Source organism: Natator depressus, chromosome 1 (assembly GCF_965152275.1).
Source record: "Natator depressus isolate rNatDep1 chromosome 1, rNatDep2.hap1, whole genome shotgun sequence".
Taxonomy (NCBI): domain Eukaryota; kingdom Metazoa; phylum Chordata; order Testudines; family Cheloniidae; genus Natator; species Natator depressus.
This window is the reverse complement of record NC_134234.1, coordinates 304,333,370-304,355,126: the sequence shown is the minus strand read 5'-3', so window position 1 is coordinate 304,355,126 and position 21,757 is coordinate 304,333,370. Positions and strand designations below refer to the sequence as shown.

Below are 21,757 nucleotides of genomic sequence, written 5' to 3'. Positions count from 1 at the left end.
CAAGTCTATTACAATGTTCTTTGAGGGAATTGCTTGTATAAATCACTCAGTCAGGTTCCAGGTAAACCCCCCTTTTAAAAATTCAGATATTTTGGTTTGGACCTTTGAGGGAAGATAGTCGGCTCAAAATGTTAAAAACTAATCCTTCATCTGTGTTCCCTCTCTTTGTCAGGGCAAAGGCCTTCCAGCTGCCATACTCAATCTTCCTGGGAAATGTGAAACAAAATAGATTTTGTTTGCCAACCAATATCTGAGAAGATTTCTAAGTGGTGTTGGGTTGGTAAGTGTGAGCTTGAGTGAGAAGAGTCTGAGCACAGCAGTTCACAGCATGTCTTCTGCATGAAGAAGGAACTGAGAAGAGTAAGAGGAGACTGCCACAGAAATGAGTGGTTCCCAAAAATGGGATCATATACTTCCATCTACTATAGAGTGTGCAGGGTAGGAAAATATGTCTGCAGTGCCACGCAATTCACAGAAAGGAGAGAACGGGGGCTCCTCTGTATTTTTCCCCTGCCCCTCCGACACTGAGATGGCATTAGTGCTGACACTCTATGGAATAGAGAATCCCTGGTGCTAGGTTTTAGGCGAAGGAACGGGGGGCAGCTTTGTTTCATACCATGCTCTCTTCATTTCCAGGTGGATTTCCAAGTAAATGCGTGTCCAATAAATACTGCTGGTTGTTCTAGTAATTAATCCTGCTGCTTCTTTTTAAAAGTGTCACAGCACCAGTGATCATATAATATGCTGCCAAAAAGGAACTGTTTTGAGATGTTTATATTTGGCTGTTTTTGACAGAGTGCACTGATGCAACTTAATAGAAGTATAACATAAGTTTAGACCCCGAGAGGTGCCAGGTGGAGAATGAATGGTTTCTGTATGTCACAAGAGGAAGAGAAGACAACATTTTTCCATTAGTGCCTGTCACCAGAACGTTTTGTCAGATACTCCTTTTTGTAGCCAACACCAACCCCATCCAACTCTCCTTTTGAGCAGCAGTGCCTGGAAAAAAAGAGAGGACTAAACTCTTCCACAGAAAACCATCCTCTTTACTGTGAAACTTTCCATTTCTTCCCTTAGTCCCTAGAATACTGAAGTTTTGTAAATATGGCTGCAGCAGCAGAAGTGCTCTGTGAATTTTTGCAATCTTTGGGGACAGTAAAAAATATCTGAACTAGAAGGCTCTTTTAGCTGCTTTGGTAAAATTCCACCATAGTCTTCTGTCTTAAACTTTCCAACAACTGGACCATCAGCTCACATTCTTATGGGTGTCCAACTTCTTTCTCCATAATGATAGGTTATAAAGGTTCCATACATCTCTTTTGAGCTCTTTGCTTTTCTTCTGGCTTTTGAATTTATATTTATAGATTAGTCCCCCAATTTCCATACATGTTTAGATGTAGCACCAGCACAAAACATAGTAATATTATTATTCCATGGTAGGAACTCTGCAAAATGGAAGCTTCTTATGCTTTACTGGAAATTAGCTCTATCAGATTTACCAAGAGATACATTTGGTCCATTTAAATGAGCTTTTTCAATAGCACAAAATGCAACATTAATAGTGTTGTGTCTATTCTGCTGGCCACCAAGATAGTTACCTCTCTTCTTATCGCTATGGAAACAGTACAAATTCTCTAGCTGGTGTTTAGTCTGTACCTTCGTGGTCTTCTAATGTAAAGATAAGAACAATACCTTAATGCAGTGATACTCACGTTGAGGCTTGCGAGCTGCAAGTGGCTCTTTAATGTGTCTCCTGCGGCTGTTTGCAGCACATGATATTAAAACACTGTGATTCAATTATTAGAATCAGGATACTTTTATTATGTTATTAGTATCAATAGTAAACAGTAAATGAAACAATGAATTCACACTACTGTGCTCTCTGGGGTAATGTTGATCGCTAATTTGGCTCCTGAACCATTGAGGGGTGAGTATCACTGCCTTAATATGTTTTGTGGATTCAAGAACAATGGACTAAATGACCTGAATTCTCAGTTCCACTAAGGGCCCTTTACACCGTTCTGGTAGTGTAAAGGGGCCTTACAGTGGGTATAAGTGTAATTTACACTTATATCTAACAGAGTTCAGGCCAATATTTCTTGCTTTGCTTTATTGTTTTCCAATAATTGCACATAATTTACTTTAGATTGGTGAAGAGAATTTAAATGACACCAACACTTAGTGAAGAAGGAAGTGTTGTTTACTTTGTACAGTCAGTGGATCTGGAATTAAATAAGATCCAGAGATTTCTTCAGTCCTACTACCTTTCTTTTCAATAATATATTCAAATCGATATCCTGCATTTAAAAAATGGTGGTTCTATAAATAATTGCTCACTGAGCACAAGCTTAACATACTTTAGTACTACATTCAAAAATCTGGGCTGAATTATAACATCAGTTATATCTCTCTAACCTCACTGAAGCTAACATTTCACTTAAGTTTTAAACTGTGTTAGCCAGCATTATGCCCTAATGGAAATGCTCTCCCTGAGCTGCCAGGTGCTATTAAGCAGTTGTTGCACTTTATAGAGCTAGTTGTACTTCAGTAATATCTAAAGTTATTCATAACTTGACAGATAGATACATTATGTACACAATCAGTAAGTAAAATAAGAGATCAGCCAACCTTCAGGATAAAAGTTGCTATATAAAAGTGTAAAAGCCTGATCAGATCATGATCACATGAAAGACCATACACTTAATTTATGGTACCAGTTAATTCTTTGGACGTTATTAAGGAATCATGAAAAGCTCTTCTGGGGGGAAAGTGCTCATTGAGATTGGCAATTAAGGACTCCTCTATATATCTAGGGACCAGTGTTGATAGACACTGAAGGAGCTACTTTCACAGCTTGTCTACACTTACCACAGGATCGACGCTGTGGCGATTGATGCATCGGCGGTTGATTTAGCAGTCTAGTGAAGACCCGCTAAATCAACCACTGATCGCTCTCCCGTCAACTCCTGTACTCCAGCTGATCGAGAAGAGTAAGGGGAGAGCGTCTTCCATCGACATCGCGTAGTGTGGACCCCATGGTAAGTAGATCTAAGCTACTTCATGTAACTCAAATTGTGTAGCTTAGATAGACTTTTCCCTTTAGTGTAGACAAGGCCTCAGATTTCCTTCGCTGAGAGAACATTAAACATAGCATAGGGACTCATGGATAGCTATAGAAAAGGTGAAGCAAAAGAGGGGATGGAAAATGGGGAGGGCATTTAGGGAGAAACACTGGGTCCACAGAAAAGAGAAGCATATAGTATTATTATAAACGACTGTTAACATTCAACCCATGATACCCCGAAAGTATGGAACAGGAAAACCTGTGCCTAACTGAAAATGTCCTTTAAGTAATATAGTCTATAGATCAGGTACAATGGGTAGTTCAGCCTGCTTCCAGCTTTGGGGCAGAACTATACCTGTCAGTCACTGGCAGCAGGGGAATGCCTTCTGAAGTTCCCTCCAGTTGAGGTAAGTTTTGGAGCCAGGATAATTCAAATCTACTTTCTTACATTACAGATTGCAGTAAATATACTCTGAAGAAAAAGCACAACAATTTCTTCTATGGCAGAACATGGTAAATTCTGCCTATGAAACCCAAGTTTTCAGATGTCAATTTCTGTATTCTGGATGATACACTGATCTCCAGGGTGGGTCATATCTGTGGACCTTATTACTTGAAGAAAGAAAATTTTCATATAGGTTCAGATACATTTTACTGTTCTTATTCATGCTAAGGTCCACAGACTTGCTACAATGGGATTTTAATAGCAGTGTGCATTCAGGGTGGGAAGCAGGATCATTATTTTAAAGTAGACGTCAAAAATGAAATAGATAATATATTAATATCTCTTCTACCTTTCCCGTTGGCTACGATTGGATGACCAATACGCAGACTTTGGTGAATTTATGTATTGATGGCCATGTAGCTGTCTAATATATCTTAATGCAGGAGAGATGACTACTCTGCCCTGAGCCTGTCAGTGCTCCTAAGGACTGGACCTCAATGCTTAAGCAAAGGATGAACATTTCTTGAATTTACTTATGGAATGAATGCTATGACAGTTATGAGAGGACTACCTTTCTGAATTAAAAGTACAATACTGTATCCTATTGGAGAAAGCTCCCATTTAAAATAAACTCATCTGATTGGAGAACATAGCCATTGAGTGACCTACTCTAATGGATAGGAAGTATAACGACATCTCCTGGAGGGGCTCAGTCTGGGTAGTGCTATAAGGAGAAGAATGAAGGTCATGCTTGTAGACCCCAAATAAAAAAACAGTAAGAGACCAAAAAAATGCCACCATGGCTAAACAGCAGACAAGAAGAGGTGATTAGAGGCAAAAAGGCATCTAAAAAATTGGAAGTCAAATCCTACTGCGCAAAATGGAAAGAAGCATAAACCTAGGCAAATCAAGTGTATAAGAATAATAAGGCAGTCCAAAAAGGAATTTGAAGAGCAACTAGCAAAAGACACAAAAACTAACAGCAAAAAATGTTTTAAGTACATCAGAAACAGGAAACCTGCCACATAATCAGTTGGGTCACTGGATGATCAAGGTGTTAAAGGAGCACTCATGGAAGACAAGGCTGTTGCAGAGTGTCTAAATGAATTCTTTGCTTCTGTCTTCACTGCAGAGCACATGAGGGAGATTCCCAAACCAGAGCCATTTTTTTTAAATGACAAAACGGAAGAATTGTCCCAGGTTGTGGTGTCAGTAGAGGAGGTTTTGGAACAAATTGATAAATTAAACAGTAATAAGTCACCAGAATAAGATGGTATTCACCCAAGAGTTCTGAAGGAACTCAAATATCAAATTGCAGAACTACTAACTGTGGTATATAACCTATCACTTAAATTAGCCTCTGTACCAGATGACTGGAGGATAGCTAATGTAATGCTGATTTTTAAAAAAGGCTCGAGAGGCAATCCTGGCAATTACAGGCTGGCAAACCTCACTTCAGAACGAGGCAAATAGATTGAAACTATAGTAAAGAACATAATTATCAGACACATAGATGAAGCTGATGTGTTGGGGAAGAGTCAACATGGATTTTTTAAAGGGAAATCATACCTCACCAATCTATTAGAATTCTTTGAGGGGGTCAACAAGCATGTGGACAGAGGTGATCCAGTTGATATAGTGTACTGTGACTTCCACAAAGCCTTTGACAAGCTCCCTCACCAAAGAGTCTTAAGCAAATTCCTCTCATGGATCAGTTAAAAGATAGGAAACAAAGAGTAGGAATAAACGGTCAGTTTTCACAATGTAAAGTTGTAAATAGTGGGGTTCCCCCAAGGCTCTGTACTGGGACCTGTGCTGTTCCAAATATTCATAAATAATTTGGAAAAGTTTGCAGATGATACTAAATTACTCAAGATAGTTAAATCTAAAGCTGACTGTGAAGAATTAAAAAGGGATCTCACAAAACTGGGTGACCAGGAGAAAAAATGGTAGATGAAATTCAATGCTGGTAAATGCAAAGTAATGCACACTGGAAAACATAATCCCAACTATACATACAAAATGTTGGGGTCTAAATTAGCTGTTATCACTCAAGAAAGCGATCTTGGAGTCATTGTGGATAAATCTCTGAAAACAGCTGCTCAATGTGCAGTGGCAATCAAAAAAATTAAGAGAATGTTAGGAACGATTAGGAAAGGGATAGATAATAAGAGAAAAAATATCACAGTGTCACTATATAAATCCATGGCACACCCACACCTTGAATACTGCATGCAGTTGTGGTCACTCCACCTCAGAAAAGACATTTTAGAAATGGAAAAGGTACAGAGAAGGGCAACAAAATGATTAGGAATATGGAATAGTTTTTATACGAGGAGAGATTAAAAAGACTGGGATTGTTCAGTGTAGAAAAGAGATGACTAACGGGAGATATGATAGAAATCTATAAAATCATGTATGCTGTGGAGAAAGCGAATGGGGAAGTGTTATATACCCATTCACATAACACAAGAACCAGGAATTACCCAATGAAATTATTAGGCAACTGGTTTAAAACAAACATACTGAAGTACTTCTTCACACAACACATAGTCAACCTGTGGAACTCATTGCCAGGAGATGTTGTGAAAGTGAAAACTATAACTGGGTTCAACAAAGAGTTAGATAAGTTCATGGAGGATAGGTCCATCAATGGCTATTAACCAAGATGGTCAGAAACTAACCCTAAAGCTCAGAATGCCAGAAGCTGGGAATGGATAATGGGGAATGAATCAACTGATAATTGCCCTTGTCTGTTCATTCTCTCTGAAGCATCTGGCACTGGCCACTTTGAAAGACAGGACACTGGACTTGATGGACCATTGGTCTAGTCCAGTAAGGCCATTTTTATTTTCTTATGCTCTATCACCTTGCAGCATTGGAGTAAGATTGATGCTCTAAAAAAGAGTGTTTAGGGTTGATAATTGTACAAAACTTCCTTTTCTTGAACATGCTGACAACATATTACAGAGACTTTACATTTTAATTTGGACATTTATACACCCACAGTAAAATCCTCTCGGAAGAACTCAAGGCTATGTTTCACTTATTTAACAGGGTAGTTAAACTATTGTCTTTGTATCAGCCAGTAGAGTATGTTCTATTTGTTGACTTCTCTTCTGAGGTTTATGACAGCAATAATCTCTTTATCCAAGTATTCATTTTAAACCTGTCTGATCCCAGATGCAGGACTGGTCTTGCAATTGCAAACCTCTTCTGTGAGACAGAGACATCCAAAGATGCAACACTAGGTTGATCAGGCCAGAGAGCCATAGTCTCTACATCAAGAAAGGCATAAACATTGTCACTGTCACTCTCCCATTCCTATCTTTTGTATTGTCCTGGGGAATGGTGTAATAGCTGGTAAGACACATATCAGTGACCTTGCCCAGCTTTGCAAGATACCATTCACCAACTCCCATCCTGTGTCCTCACACACAAAGAGGCCATAGGGTACTTTACTGTTTCAAGATGCAAAGGTGTTGATCAGCAGCCTACCAAAATGTCTTATGGTGAGTGAGATATTTCTGCTAACATTCTTCTGAGACTGACATCCCTGACAATCCCATGTGAGTTTGTTTGTCCTGAATCCAAGATATTCCAGGAACCAGTGCTTTTCCATAATCTTTCTCTCTGCACAGAACCCTGATCAGAAAAATTGTGTGTCAAAAGAGAAGCAATTTCCTTCTTCCCTAAATCCAATATTATTGCTGCCCTGGTCCTGGTGAGAGACCCTGGAAGCACATGTAGGACGAACAGTAATGATTGAAGTTGGGAAAAGAAAAATGCTGCCATCCCTCTGCAAAATATACGAATTGTCTAAGGAGGGTTAAAATGGGAATGCTTTGAAAACAAGTCTCTTTTAGGAACTTATTGAAATTAGGAATTCACTAAATTGAGTTTATCAGCCTTTAAATTCCAGGGCTTGACATCTTCTTTTGTTTCCCTGTCAGTTTCTTAGAGGTAGCCTGGTGCGGGATTGTTACTTTTCTGCTATCCCTTTCTACTTCCCTTCCCTCTCTGTTCTCCCTCCTTTGTAGCTGGCTTCATTTTCTTTATTGGTCACAGCTGTGGGTGCATGTCTCCAGGACTGGCTGTTCTGGGAGCGGTGTGGGGGTGTGGTCAGCCTGATTACAGGTAAGCAGGGAAGGATCTCCTCTACCCTTCAGCCTAAACTCTGTATGGGGTCTGTAATGCTCATTACAAATCACTAAGATAGCTGGGAACTGATTTGTCTCAGCATCTAATCCCAAATACCAATACCCCATGTACCTGTGTGAAACAGATGTGAATCTGCCTCCCCAACCCAAGTGTTAACATTGCTTGTGAAAGCCTGGAGGGGCACTTAGGGTGTCCGATGACAGTCCCAAATTGTTAATTTATTTAGTTGTGGTAGTCTGATGTCACCTGATGGTTTCTGTGGTCTTTTCTATAGAGTATGGTAGGAGCCAGAACTATAAGGCGACTGTTCTGATGACATTGAATCTCCTCGTCTTTCCATAAAGTTTTCCATTGTACCACCAGCTGGGAATCAATTTGTTTCAGCATCTGATCCCAAAGACCAAAGCCCCATGTACCTGTGTGAAACAGATCTCAGAGTTTCCATGATCAAGGAAGGGAGCGGAGACAATGCCTGCCTGGGTTTGGATGCCTGTAAAGGGCCTATACAGTGAGAAGCCACTTGTTCAAGTAAAATTGGACACAGAGATTTCTCTGAAAATATTCGAGAGACTAGTGATACCTCTGTCCTCCAAGAGGCTGGGCTTATTTGTCTCCCCTCCCATACATGGGGTCTTTCTGGATCTCTCAAGGAAGGTACTGGCCTGGAGCTCAAGAATGGGCTCCCCAGAAGCTCCATTCCTCTCTGTTGAATGGAATTCACATGAGCTAGGTAGGCCTGTTTCCCCTGGAGGTCTCAGTCATGTTGTGTCCGGAGCCCTCCATCTGCGACCCATTGGGAAACAGATGGGGAGGAGGTGGTTAGGCCCCGCAGTCAGAGGTGTGGCTGGTGGCAGTGCTTAAATTGTGCCAGGGTTTGCCGGTGCTTAGCCCTGGCACCTCTAGGCTTGGCAGTTCATATCCCCAACACCTCTGGGCTTGCCACATCAGTTATGAAAGTAAAAAAAAATTGCTTGAGTCCTATCACCTAATTGCGTGAGCCCCAGCACATCTTTTATTACAAATTAAGCATTGGCTGGTGGTGCGGGCTATGTGGACTCAGACACAATCTTCTGTCTGGTGCTCTGCCCTTCTGGCTTCACTCCCTCCTGGGGGATGTCTGCTTGTTCTGGAGCCAGTTCTTGTCCAATCCTGCCAGACACCTTTCCTGCTGGGGGAGAGGGCTAAGGTAACCCCGCTGGGCCTGGGCTGCATCTTATTCAGCACAGCCAGCCTCTCCAGTCCTGTCTGGCTCCTATTCTACCCAGGGAAGGGTAGGGCGAGGTGATCTGGCCCAGACTGGACTATGAGGGAAACCACACTCTTCCCACAGTGCAGGCTGAATTCTTTAACGAGACACTCTATAATGTGGGGGCACATGAGACACAGACCCTTTCTTTTGTCTCTGCTTTTTCTTGGCTTATCTCTGTCCTTGAAGCCTCCAGGAGCACTAGCTGCAGTAAATGCCCCAGGGAACGAGAACTGACAGAACAATGTCCCCAAAAGTAAATGCAGCCTTGGGACATGGCTGGGAATCAGACAGAACCAAATTGTTAGTCTAGAAATTTGAAATAAATTTAGAATTTTCCTGAGAAATCTGCAGGGAGGTCTGGCTGAGCCGCTGGCCAGTGTGGAGGCAGAGAAAGCTGGAGGGAACATCAGGAGGCAAGGCACTTCCCTACTTCCAGTGGCTGACAGGGCTGGTTCTGCCTCCAATCTGCAAGCAGGCTAAAGTACCCATTGTCGTGGATCTGTGGATATTACCAAGAAGAAGAAAGGAGCAATTTCAGCATAAAAAAAACAAACTTGAAATGTACTTTTAAATTAGTAAATCTGCCTTAGTGCCCCTGCTATCATGCATATATAGCAGCCCTCCTATTAATAAATTAAGCTCCCTTGGATGACATACAGCATATAAAAAAGCCATCTGTTATCTACTTTGCACCAAATCAAGAGTGTGGGATGGAAGTGAGAGCGCACCTTTTGTGCCCTGCGCTTGTCTGCTCGTTGATTCTGGTGGTAGATACGACTGAAGTTGGAGACAATTACAGGAACTGGCAGAGCAATGACTAAGACCCCACTCAGGGAACATATTGAACCAAATATCTTCCCAGCTATTGTCTTCGGCACCATGTCACCATACCTGGGTTAAAGAAAACAAAATCTATTTAAAAACATTAACTACTCTTAAGTATCATATTTAAAGTCAAACTAGCTAGAAACTATTTTTTACTATAATTTGCAAAGAACATTTCATACACATATACATTTGTCTGTATGTCTATGTGCTGTATGTATGTGTATCATTTCCATTTTAATTTAGTGCTTAAGTCGACACAGTTCCTAGATCTGGATCTAAATATTTTTTTCATTCCTTCAAACCTCCTGTCAATCCACAGACTTGCTGGGACTTGCAGACACCTCTTTTTGATGCTAGATACTGATTTTCTAGTAAAGGAGGAATACAGCGACATTAAGAATTATCTAGAGGAATTTCAACTGACAGCTTATAAAGAGGACTCTGTTCTCTACACTCAGTAGTTTGTTGTATGGGCAAAATGTGTAACTAAATGCTACTGAGTTCAAGAATAAGCTAAATATCTTTAAGTTACATTTGCTTTTTAATTGGTTGGGTTATTAATTACTATTAAACATTTACATAGGACTGTAAATTTGCATAGCATGTTACACAGCATAGGTAAGACACACTCCCAATCCCAGAGATCTTACAGTCTATATAGGACAAGACCGAACACAAAAGCAAGATGTAGGATAACACTGCAGGAGATGCAATGTTTGGGAGTTGCTTTGATGAGAATAAAACATGTTTTACGCAGGGATTTGAAGGATAAGAGAGAAGTGGGTGAAAACAGGGAGACTCTTCTAGGCATGTGGCAGGTCCGAACCCAAGAATGAGAGAAGGAGATGAAGGGATGAGTAACACAGAGGTGGGGGCAGGGCATAGGGAGCAGGAAGGGATAACAGTAGAAATGAGAGCAGAGGTATGTGTCAGGGCAAGATTCAGTAGCCTTTAAGGTGAGGAGGAGGGCTTGACTTTATAGGGTAGAAATGAAGTGCTAATGGAGGGAATCAAGGAAGCAGGTGATACTATAGCCTGGAACAACCTATGTAATGATGGCAACGACCATACTTATTTTATCTAAAAAGAACTGTTTAGTGGCTTTACAAGACCTGGCCAGAACAACATGTAAAACAGTATGTCACACTGATAGATACTAAAACACCTACTGTAGTTTTAGTTTTGTTAATCACATTTGCTAAAAACTAGTGACACCAATACTGACCCTGCAGAAATGGGCAGAAAGAGTAGTATAGGATGGGTTCTATCTTTTAAAGACTACATGCGGATGGTGTGAGGAGCAGGATATTTTAGGACAGGAAAGAGACCAGCGAGAGACCCACACTTTCCATTACGTTAGCAACTGTATCTCACAATACAGGTGTCTCTACCACCTACCTTACACCTTTTGGGGGTATAATCTTTATATTTCCCCCCAATACAACACAACCCAAACACATCAGGTAGACTACATATTTATATATTTAGAAAGAATCATTTATACTTACGCATGATCTAAAATTTCAAGATGGTGCTTAAAGTTAGGTTTCTAAATCCACATTAGGCCCCTAAATAAACAGCTTGATTTTCAAAAGTGCAAAGCACCTAGAAGCTCCCATTGTCGCTAATGGATCATTTTGGACAGTTAGAAGGCAGTTCTGGTTCCATTTTTGTTTACATTTGTTGCAGAATAAAACACTCTGTTCGTAATATAATTGTATGTTTGTGAAAGTCTACTGCAGTTTGATGTTAATGGTAGCAAGGACTCTAGGCCAGTCAGCCTCCAATATTTCAGTAGCCATGTATATATTCCTAGGCTGTGACACAGGATGATATTTTTCTATTGTATTTCAAAAGAGTTATATAAAATTTGGAAATAAAATGTTTAGGATTGTTTGTATAGTGAAAATGTTTCTCTGTGTCTGTTGTATTAAATGACAGTAAAGAGCTGGATTTAACTTCAGCTATAAAGTATCCCAGTTCTGACTACCTTTCCTATTTCTACTTGAATAAGGAAAAACAATGAAACATTTTCCAACTATAATCTTATTTGGCCCTTAGTTAGTGTTAATAATAGCCTCCACCTTACTGATAGCTCTAATTTGCGCATGGCAGTGTCATAAATATAAAGGGAAGGGTAACCACCTTTCTGTATACAGTGCTGTATACAGTAAAATCCCTCCTGGCCAGAGGCAAAATCCCTTCACCTGTAAAGGGTTAAGAAGCTCAGCTAACCTCGCTGGCACCTGACCCAAAATGACCAATGAGGGGACAAGATACTTTCAAATCTGGAGTGTGTGTGTGTGGGGGGAAGGCTTTTGTCTGTCTGTCTGGGTGATACCTTTGCCGGGAACAGATCAAGGATGCAAGCCCTTCAACTCCTGTAAAGTTAGTAAGTAACCTAGCTAGAAAATGCATTAAGTTTTTCTTTGTTTTGGCTTGTAAGTTCGCTGTGCTGGGGGGAATGTGTATTCCTGGTTTTGTGTCTTTTTGTAACTTAAGGTTTTGTCTAGAGGGATTCTCTATGTTTTGAATCTGATTACCCTGTAAAGTATTTACCATCCTGATTTTACAGAGGTGATTCTTATACCTTTTCTTTAAATAAAATTCTTCCTTTAAGAACCTGATTGATTTTTCATTGTTCTTAAGATCCAAGGGTTTGGGTCTGTGTTCACCTGTACCAATTGGTGAGGATATTATTATCGAGCCTTCCCCAGGAAAGGGGTTGTAGGGCTTGGGGGAATATTTTGGGGGAATAGGACTCCAAGTGCTCCTTTCCCTGTTCTTTGTCTAAAACACTTGGTGGTGGCAGTGTTTTACCTAATCCAAGGGCAAAGACTTTGTGCCTTGGGGAAGTTTTAACCTAAGCTGGTAGCAATAAGCTTAGGGGATCTCTTCATGCAGGTCCCCACATCTGTGCCCTAGAGTTCAGAGTGGGGAAGGAACCTTGACAGGCAGTAACTTGTCTAATTTAAGTTTTCTCCTGCTGATAAACACTGTGCTGAAGATGTTAAAGTGCACTTATATTCAGAAGAGTAGTATGGAGAAACGACAGCTTCTTAATCAACCCTGTGGGTAGTCAGAATCATAGCTGCTCAGTTTTGTGACAAAACTAAAGGTTTTCCTACATTTATTCTGTTTAGGTCTCCTCTCCTATGGGACCTGGTTTCTATTCTGGTATATGCATCAACAAAATAGTTAACTAAGTTCCAGCTGGAGGGCCAAATTTTACATTCAGTTATACTTGTAATAACCACACCACAATGTCTTTGTTCCTAGTGCTGGTCCCAAGCCCAGATAAAGTGGAAGGGTTGGGCAAATGCTTGGCAAGCCATCCCTCTAAAACGTCTCTAGCTTTGACATGCAGAAGAAAAACACGTACAACGTACAACGTTAGCAATTTCATCTGCTTTATCTGCTTCGGCAGTTTTGTCTACTACTCACAACGGAACCAAGCTTCAGGATGCATCTAAATCTTCTGCTGCACGCAGAGGAGTCACACTGTATGATGATGATTCTTCCATAAACAGAAATGGGAGGGAAGCACCTGACAAAGATGATATGTCGCCTTCTGAAGCAACATCAGTATCTGAGGATGGACCACGGAATGTCTGATCATTAACAGCTGTTGGAAAAAGGACTCTCTTGGCTGAAGAACTGGAAAGGGTGACTGTTGTATGTGGCATGCAGGAGACATGGTGGAATTTAAACACTGACAGCACAACTCTGACTTGTAGCAGTCAGACCTTTCAATTGTTGCATGCTCAATGACACATCTGAAGGGCACACTGGTGTTGCTTTGATTTTGTCCCTGTGGCACAATCTGCACAACTGACTTGGCAGGCCTACTCTCCATGCCCGATAGCCACCATTTTGAGTTTGAATGGAGGATGTATGGTAGTTATTAGTGGATATGCTCAACATGACACAAGGCCTGATGCTGAAAAGGATGGTTTTTATACCAGGTTAGAGGACGTTGTATGTAGTATGTGATCCTGACTTCATATTGCCATCTTAGAAGATATGAGCATGAGAATTGGCCATGATATAACTGGATTTGAATTTGTACTGGGACCACACAGCTTACCGGAGGAGAGATCAGATAATTATTTTCATCTATTAGAATTTGCTTCCACACATGAACTATTTTTAATTCTACCTGGTTTCAGCACAAGAACTGCTATAAGTATACATTTCAATATCCATTGGGTAACAATACAGCCTTGGATCACATTCTAGTTTGGAACAAGATGTATGTGTATTTAGGAGTGCTGATCTTGCTCTTGAATCTGATAATCAACTCCTAACAGCAACAATGATGTTCCATTTAATAAAGTTCCAAAGACTGGCATCTACTGCGTTGAAACGTGTAAATGTTGATAAGCTTCATGATGAAGGAATTGCTAATAATTACACAGGTAGCAATTTCCAACAAATATTCTATATTGCATTACCAGCTGTCTAACGCCCAGGAAGCATGGGCTTTCTTCTGGGATTCTATCACAGAGATTGCTGGAGAACAACTGGGACTAAAGAGAATGAAAAAGCAATACTGGATTACAAATGATACCATCAAAGTATGGGTGAGAAAAAAAGAGGCATGGTGCAGAATGGATGAACTGGAAGGTCAGAATCAAGTCAGTGAATGGAAGAGGAAATGGGCAATAGAGGAAAAGCAATGTCTTGAGTGAGCAGTCATGAGGGCCTGTCAGAATGATCATAATCAATGGTGGAATGGTATGGCACAGTGTATTCAGAAAGCCTCCGAAAGACATAACCAGAAATGTTATGAGACTATGAAGTTCCTAAATTGCACATCTAGTGTGGTTTCTGTACAGCTCAATTTAGAATCCATGGTATATATGTTCTGTGGAATGTTACTGAAAAATGACTAGAGCAAGAGAAGAAAGTTTCATCGCGTTTATAGATTATAGCTGATTTTGACTCAGTGGATACTTTTATGCCCATATGGTGTGCCTGACGACTTAATGTACTTAGTGGAAGAATTGGACCATGCTACATTTCGCTGTGTGAAGGTAAATGATTGTTAATTGCAGACTGATTTTCAGTAGACTCAGGAGTATGCCATGGATGAGTTCTGTCACCTTATTTAATGTTCTAATAGACTATTTGATGACAAAACTGACTGAGGCCAAAGCAGGAGGTGGGAAATTTAAAGATTCATCGTTAGAGGATCTCGAGTATGTGAATGATATTGCCTTACTTGGACTGACTACTGACCAACTATAGCTAATGCTGGAAGAGCTGCTATGGGATCTATGAGATTTAATCTATGGGATTTAATATCAGTGGTGATTAACCAAAGCTATTCATGCCTCCTATAAAATGGAAATGACCTGCTGATGCTGCATGTATATGGCAATTATACTGAATGGGTGGATAGTTTTATCTGTCTGGTAGTCAGTTGACAGCAGAAGGTTCTCTATCTGAAGAAGTCACACATCGGATCAGTCTTGCATGAATGGCATTTCAGTATCTTCAGAGGACTTTGTTTGGGTGGCGTGATGTTGTGTGATAACTAAGATACAAGTATTCAATGCGGTAGTAACATCAACTCTGTTACATGGAGCAGAAACATGACCATTATAAAACAGCTGAGGAAAGGAAACTAAACAGTTTTCAGTTTTGAAAGTTATGGCGTATTCTTAACATCCATTGGTTTGATTTTGTCACAAATGAGGAGATATGTAGAAGTTCCTGGCAAGTTGCAGTCTTGTACCAGTTGAGAACAGGATGACTGCAATAGTGGGGTTATGTACACTGTGCAGAAGAAGGTATGCTTTTACAAAAGGTTTATAGAGCTGAGGTCAAAGGAAGTAGAACATGAAGCTGACCACAGATGAAGTTGGAAGATGCAATTCTGAGGGATTTAAGAAGCCTCAATCCTCCCATACTGACCTTTACCAAAGGAAGAACACTTGCAAGGGGCTGTTCAAGAGGGAAGTCCATTCTATACACACCTGCGGCTACATCAAAAAGAAAAGGAATACTTGTGGCACCTTAGAGACTAACAAATTTATCTGAGCATAAGCTTTCGTGAGCTACAGCTCACTTCATTGGATGCATCCGATGAAGTGAGCTGTAGCTCACGAAAGCTTATGCTCAAATAAATTTGTTAGTCTCTAAAGTGCCACAAGTACTCCTTTTCTTTTTGCGGATACAGACTAACATGGCTGCTACTCTGAAACCTGTGGCTACATCATAGCTCTGTGAATCCGCTGCTATATCTTAATACATCACTGACTTCAGACAATGGAGTTGCACAGTGTATAAATGAGGGCATAATTTGGCCCAAATAAACTTTCTTTTTTACTAGTGATGATGCATGAACCAGAAAAAGCACAGCTTGATTTTTCAAATGTCAGGGTTTGTAATGTTGCAGGATCAGCAAAGTGGGGCAGTGCCAGAGGGCTATTTAACTACTGAGATTCTTTGTGTGTCATGGATTCTTCACACTTGAATCATTTAAAACATGCTACTGTTTTGGGGGCAATAAGCGTGCTATCTTCTGGGCAACAGCAACAAATACGCAAAGACCTGGGAGTTGCGACCTGGAATATAGGTTCACTTATGGGTAGGTCAGGAGAGGAGGTTGAGGCAGTGGCTAGAAGGAAAATCTGTATACTGTGTCTGCAGGAAACCAGGTGGTGTGGAGCCAAAGTCAAATCTTGAAAGATGGATTTCAATTTTTTGGTCTGGAGAAAAAATAAAATGAATGGGGGTAGCTATCATCATAAGGCCAGAGATTGCTCAGGGTATCATGGGTGTAGAAAGAAGAGACCAATGGATAGAAGTAGGATTCATGAGAGAGAGTAAGGTTATAGGTGTGATGTCAGCATGTGCTCCACAGCAAGGCAGACCTATGGAAGAGAAGGAGAGCTTTAGAAATGAGCTGGTAGAATTGGTGGTTATGGTTGAGAGTAACACCTTGTTAGCAGTCAGTGGTGATTTAAACTGCCACATTGGTGAAGGGAACCCAGCAGAAGGAGTGGTGGGTTAATTTGGCTTTGGTAAAATAAATACAAAAGGAGAGAAGTAGGTTGAGTGGTGTTTGTTAATGGCTTTTCAGTGATGAATACATAGTTTGAAAAAAGAGACTCCCACCTAGTGACGTACGATAGTAGAAAAAGTAAAGCCTGGGTAGACTATATTTTGATAAGAAGAGAACATATGAAAATGGTGAAATATGTAAAGGTTATACCGAGTGAATATGTGAGAACAATGCAACCTGAGGAATCAGGAGACAAGATGAAATTGAGGAAGAAATGGGAGGTGGGGGGGTCAAGAGAAAGGAACAGCTCTGCCAAAAAAATAAAGGAAGGCTGTCATGCTTTCCCAGCAACAATGAAGTCAGAGGGGGAAGAATGGAGGAAATTAAAAGACTGTTTTATTAAGTTAATGGAGGTAACATGTGGCAGAACAAGTGGTAAGATGGGTGCTTTCAGAGAAACAAGCTGATGGTGGAAATCAGATGTACAAGTGAAATGAAAAAGAAATAATTATTCAAAGAGTTTGAGGAAGCAGGTTGTGATAACAAGACAATCAAAAATGTATGCAAACCGGTAAAAAAGGAGACTAAATTATGGTTACTAAGGCAAGAATGGAGGCTGAGGAGGAATTATATAGAAAGATGGAGGAAGATGATGGCAGGAAATTGGTTTTTGGGTTAGTGCAAAAAAGGAACAGTGAAACACAAGATATGAAGGAATCTTTGTGTGTGAAGGATAGGAACTGTGTGGTGACTAACCCTAAAGAGGTGGTAGAGATATCGAAAAAATATTCCCAAAGGCTGTTACATGTGAAGAGGGAATTGTGAATGGAAGCACTGCCAACACTTATGGGGAAGCCTCAAAAGGTAATGATCTGTGTAGAGGAGGAGGTAGAGACATTATTGAATAAGGTGAAAAATGATAAAGCAGCTGGTGAAGATGAAATAACTGTTGATATGATCAAGGAAATTGGAGATACAGGAACAAAGTGGCTTCATACATTACTGTGAGTTTGGTGGTATCAAGCAAGGATACCAGATGACTGGAGAATGAGATTGATTGTGCCTCTCTAGAAGGGTAAGGGTGGTGCAAAAGATCCAAATACCTATCGGGGTATCACCCTGTTAAATTAACCTCAAAGTCCTTAAGAGAGTTTTGGAGGCAAGGTTGAGGTGCAAGGTGTAGCAAAATATAGCAGAGCAGCATCATGGCTTTAGGAAAGGAAGGAATGCTATAGACACAGTATTTGCAAAGAGAAGAAGTTTGAAAGAATGATAAATGGATGGGTTAACTGGTATTTAGTTTTTTTTTATCTTGAGAAACCATATGACTTGGTTCAGCGGGAGTTGGTGTTTCAAGTATTGAGATGGAGGGATTGAGGGGGGACTTCAAGAAATGCAGATGATAGAGGAGCCATATGGAGGTCCAGAGCTATGGTGGTAACAACACATAGAATTTCAGAGAGTTGTGAGATGATGGCAGGGTTTAAACAAGGCAGTGTGCTGAGTCCACTTCTCTTCATCCTATGTATGGAGTTAATTAATAGAAAAAACAAGCAAGTGGAGACACAGAGAAAAATAACATATGCTGATGATCTGGCCCTTTTGACGGACAGCAAAAAGGAATTGGTAAATATAGTATCAGAGTGGGCATCTCTGTTTAAAGATCATGATTTGAAGGTAAATATAAAGAAAACTGAAGTTATGCAAGAAGGGAAGGTGGAAGAAGAGATGTTGATCAAAGTTTTAGGAGAGAAGTTGAATCAGAAAAAAGAATTTGTTTACAGTACTTGGGAAGTAAACTTAGTACCATTGGAGAGAGATCTGGAGAACTGAAAAGAAGAACCCAATGAGCATGGGTAGTAGTGAAAAAGGTAGAAAGAGTACTGTGAGACTGGCAGTTAAGTAACAAACTGAAAGGAAAAGTGTAGGCTGCGTGTATTTGTTCCTGCCTGCTCTATGGTTTGGAAATGGTGAGTCTTATGGAGGTGGAAGAAAAGAAGATACAGGTAATAGAAAATAGTATGAGGAGGAGAATGGCAGGTGACCAGAGGACAGATAAAATGAGCATGGAAGAAATTAGAGGAAAGATGAATTTGGGACTCTCAATCATAGATATGCTGGAGAGCATGCATTTGAGGTGGGCTGGATATGTGAAAAGAATGGGAGAATGGAAGAAGAGCCAGTAAAGAAATCTTTGGAGGAAGATGACGGCAAGAAAGGATGTGGAAGACTGAGGATATGATGGAAAGCTCTGTCAAGAGGAGTCTGAAGAGAAAAGGACTGCATCTCCAAGACCTAGAAACCCGTGCAAGGGACCAGAAGAAGTGATGAAGAATTGTGGGCACCTGCCACATGTCCCCTCAGATTTGCTCCTTGGCATAGACCGAGCATGCTCAGTAACACTGCTAAAGCTGGCTGTCCTCACTCTGCCCCCCCTCCCCCACTATCTGTAGGCATGGGTTGTCTCTGAAAGCTCAAGTGAATGGAAGACAAGGGAGGGTGAGTTTTGTAAAGCTTGTATTATAAAGTGGGAAAACTATCTTATTACTTAACAACTGAGCGGATTTGATCTTGAAGTCACTGAAATACAACAAACATGGAAGCCATTTACACAGTGACTTTTCAAATTAGGTAGTAGCTAAAACCTTAATGTGTGGTTCTTTCTCCTCTTCTAGTTATACAAATTATAATAGCGAGTGCATTTTCCTTCTCTACATTTTTTCAGTTGCAATATTTGCAAGTTTCTATATCAAAATTGCATATACCACATATGAACCTATTATTGTGGAACATATCTTAGTCAATGCTTTGGTCCTCATTATTTGTATTAACTTTCTACCTAATTTTGTAACATAACAAAAGGACATCACAAGACTGTATACTTTAGCTGACTGAACAAAAATAGTACCACTGATTCCTGTATTAATCACATGTGTTCTGCTTTATTATCCAAGAAAGTGAAGTGAAAAGGATATGACAGACTAGATGTGCACTTGTGGTGTGTCAGTTAAGCTGTAACATACCAGAAGTCAAAACTTCATTATCAAATGACCACCTATTGGGAAATGGATGAAATTTAGCTTTAATCTTGTGTTCAACAACTAACAGACCATTGTTCCATGTCTGACTCCTCATTGTAAGGGATAATATCAAGTTAATGGATTGTCTCCTTATGCTGATAGAACACTGGACCTTTCTAAGTGGTGGTCTGAGGAACATGGGTGTGATTTCCTATGAGACACATAGGAGCCGGGACTGTACCTTTTACAAGCTAACTAAATTTGTGGGATCTTGGATAATATGGGCTTTAGGGAATTCCCACAACTGGTGTAATGTGTGGGATTATTAATGTGTGTTCTGTAACATTAACATTAGTAGATCAGTATTTGTCTATCAATGTATCCATCCATCTACAATACCTATTAGCTCTGTCAGTAGTGGTTGTTGCGTATCAGTTATGCTGCCTAATGGGTGGACCATATTTTCTGCTGACATGGCCTCATTTCAAGAAATATCAGACAATATTGTCCATTTTTGTGGCATCATGAGCTAACATCACCATTCTTTGACTCATTTTGAATCTAATGCAGACTATTTTCTCAGGTTGGTCCTCTGCTGGGTCTAAGGCGGAAGCTGTGGAAATCCCTGTGGAGATCGAGTATGGAGAAGTCATAGTTTTGCATTGCAACTCAAAAAATCATTTTTGCCATTTTTCCATTATGTGAGTGGAGCGGGTAATGCTCAAAATTTTAAAGGAGAAGAGAGACACTTCCGCATATTCCACTTACAATTATTTGTCTGGTCAAAAGAGTCTTTTTTAAAAAAGTGCAACAGAAGTGTAATTTTTTATTTTGGTGCAATAATATCACTTGCATGAAGCTATCACTCAGCAATCTTTTTTGTGGTTGCTTAACACTGTAAATATGTAAAAAGAAAAAAGAAAAGGAGTACTTGTGGCACCTTAGAGACTAACCAGTTTATTTGAGCAAACTGGTTAGTCTCTAAGGTGCCACAAGTACTCCTTTTCTTTTTTCTTTTTACGAATACAGACTAACACGGCTGTTACTCTGAAAACTGTAAATATGTGTTAGGAACATAAAGTTTGCTACAGAAGGTAATGTTAAACAAAGGTTAGGCTGTGATAGAAAACTCCCAGAAAGAATTAAACAGGGCATAATAGGCATCCTTCTAAATTTGTAGGGTATACTACTTCGGAATAAATCTAGTGTATGCGTTTTACACAAACTAAATGTTGTTAAAGCAAAAAGTTAAAAAATGACCAGCGTTCCAGGCATAATAAGTGCAATAAACTCAAAACCCACTAGAGGGCATAAAACACCACTAGAAAACTAACAAATTTATTTGGGCATAAACTTTTTCGTGAAAGCTTATGCCCAAATAAATTTGTTAGTGTTTAAGGTGCCACCTTATATTTATTAAATATAAATGTAGAGTCATTACATCCCCATCCATTCCACTTCAGAATTTCTTGCCGTTTCTTAGGGATGGTGGATTCCTCATTGTTTTTTGTGGATACAGACTAACACAGCTACCCCTCTGATATTAGAAAACTGTCATTTTTTATATTGCTACACATGTTGCGTCCAAACACACAGTTCCAATTCACTTATATTATCTATATAAGTCCTATACTGTGTGGGGTTTTCTTGTCTAACTTCCTCCTTATTTACTGAAAAAGGAATAGTAATGTTTCTTTTTTCAAACTTATGAAAAGGCATTACAAAGAATGTAGTAAAATAAATGGCAGGCCATTAAAATGAACTTGGTAGTGTTCCTTTTAAAAGGCAAGGTAATTTCTGACTAAAGAATGGCAACCCCCCCCCCCCCCCCCCAAAAAAAAAAAATTACAGATGTAGACTGTAGAATCTCAATGTCCTTTGTCAAAACCAGGTTTGGTTTGGACATGGAGGAATTTCATGCCCCCTTGGAATACTTATCCCTGACCCTTTTTTTCCTTTCAGGCCCAAGCTTCTTTCA

General features: G+C 40.0%; 1 protein-coding gene across 4 annotated transcripts in view; it reads right to left on the bottom strand.

Annotated features, from left to right (window-relative positions):
* KCND2 (potassium voltage-gated channel subfamily D member 2) overlaps positions 1–21,757 on the bottom strand; it is a 430,044-nt gene that overhangs the window by 26,726 nt on the left and 381,561 nt on the right. For all 4 annotated transcript variants that reach the window (XM_074942303.1, XM_074942304.1, XM_074942306.1 and 1 more), the window contains exon 3: positions 9,648–9,810. In XM_074942303.1, coding sequence (XP_074798404.1) covers positions 9,648–9,810 — 163 coding nt within the window. The remainder of the gene's footprint in view (positions 1–9,647; positions 9,811–21,757) is intronic.